Source organism: Seriola lalandi, unplaced genomic scaffold, assembly GCF_002814215.2.
Source record: "Seriola lalandi dorsalis isolate HSWRI2012SDOR001 ecotype SW California unplaced genomic scaffold, Sedor1 jcf7180002001228, whole genome shotgun sequence".
NCBI classification, from domain to species: Eukaryota; Metazoa; Chordata; class Actinopteri; order Carangiformes; family Carangidae; genus Seriola; species Seriola lalandi.
In genome coordinates, this window is record NW_019471887.1 from 1 (window position 1) to 1,809 (window position 1,809).

Here is a 1,809-nt window from a genome sequence, read left to right on the forward strand (position 1 = left end):
CACACACACACACAGACACACACGCGCAGTTAAAGTGAGGTTTGGATCCTGTTGATCCCTCTCACTCAGTAACAAATCACTCCCTTCATATGCATGAAGTTCAACTGATGCAGCTGCCGTTTGCCTCAAATTTAATGAACTCATAATAATGATAAACATCAGTTTACCTCCAGTCTGTGTTGCCAGGCCAACATAGTGAAATAATTCATGTGTGTCCTCCAACAAAAGAGTGCAATTAGGACCAAAAGCAGACACCCACACTATTAATTTATCTGGTGTGCCATACACAGTGTACATAATGTGTTTGTTGACTGCAAGTGCTGAATGTGACAGTTCATCATAATTAAATAAATGCCTACTCACCATCCTACTTAATTCTGATAAATTAATATTTTTGTCACAGTCATCCATCATTTGTCCACCAAAGAGCGCCGTATTCGAGCAATAAAGGAGATGGCTCGCACCCTGCGTGTGGGTGGACGCATCATGATTTATGTGTGGGCCATGGAGCAGAAACGTCGTAAATTTGAGAAACAGGACATTTTCGTTCCCTGGAACCCCAACCCTCATTCGCCCTCTGGCTTCAATAGAGAGCACGCCAAAACCAGAAGGAGGGCCACTGCACAGAGCGTGAGCGAAGCCATAGACAACACTGACAAGCACAGGAAGGTTAGAAGCACATCCTCTGTGGCAGACGAAGAAGACCTGACCTGCACCACGCCGCAGCAGAGGACTCAGAGACTGTGGTTCTTCTCTAGGTCTTTGGATTCTGTGTTCGACTTTGGAAGTTTAGCCATCTCCCGGTCGTCCTCCAGAGACCTGAGCACTTTATCTTCACCCACGGGTGAAAACGAGGGGAACAGGGCCAGCCAGTGCGGGAGAGGACGAGGCCTCATCAAGCAGGTCTCCAGCTTCTTTTCTCCTCCGCCTGTGATCGGATCAGAGGAGGACGTCTTTGACTCGGTCACAGAACTGCACAAGGGACAAAATGATCCTGGGGGCAACAACAACAACAACAGCAACGGCACAGAAAACCAGAGTGTCTCAGTATCTTTAGCCCAGGAGTGTGGCTCTCTGGCCCTGCCAGATCTGGTGCCTTTCCAGACGGAGCACAGGAAGCAGTCTGGAGATGAAAGTGAAGTAGGGCCACTGGTAAAAGAGCCGCAGGAAAGCACAGAGAGTCCTCAGGGGAGCGAGGGACAGATGGAAGGCTCCTGCCTGAGGTACTATCACGTCTTCAGGGAGGGAGAACTGGCAGAGCTGATAGAGAATCACGTTGCAGAGCTTCATGTCAAACACACCTACTTTGATCATGCCAACTGGTGTGTGGTGGCAGAAAAAGTTCAGTTGTGGAAAATATGATTTTTAACTTGTCTGATTTTACTTTGCATCAACTCTGCCTCAAGTTTTAGCACTGAAACACACATTTGATGATTTTTACATTCTTGTAAGTGTGCAAAGGTACAGATTTAGCCATTGTTGAAGGTACACTAAACACTAAAGGAAACCACTCCACTGCTGCAGCTCTCTCCTGAACTGTTTGGAAAATGTAATTTTTTATTATCGCCGTCAGCAGCAGCTGACAGACTTATTTATATCTAGCATTAATTTAAATGGCATCTCTGTGATGTTTTCGCACAGGAAGGCAGTGTTCAACAATGGCTATCACTGTTAACCATGTTTCCATGTTTTTAAAGTATTTATTTTATTTCAATCCATGAAACCAACAAGCAGTATCCAGAAATCCAGTGTGTGTGTGTTTCGCTTTGGTGTCAAGAATTAGATTTTATCATCAAACCACAGGAAGCT

The 1,809-nt window shown here is 45.6% G+C and overlaps 1 protein-coding gene across 1 annotated transcript; it reads left to right on the forward strand.

Moving 5' to 3' along the window:
• Positions 1-36: 36 nt before the first annotated feature.
• LOC111663886 (putative tRNA methyltransferase 9B) lies at positions 37-1,802 on the forward strand. The gene has a single exon (XM_023418266.2). The coding sequence runs from the start codon at positions 454-456 to the stop codon at positions 1,360-1,362; it is 909 nt and encodes a 302-aa protein (XP_023274034.2). The 5' UTR covers positions 37-453; the 3' UTR covers positions 1,363-1,802.
• Positions 1,803-1,809: the final 7 nt, after the last annotated feature.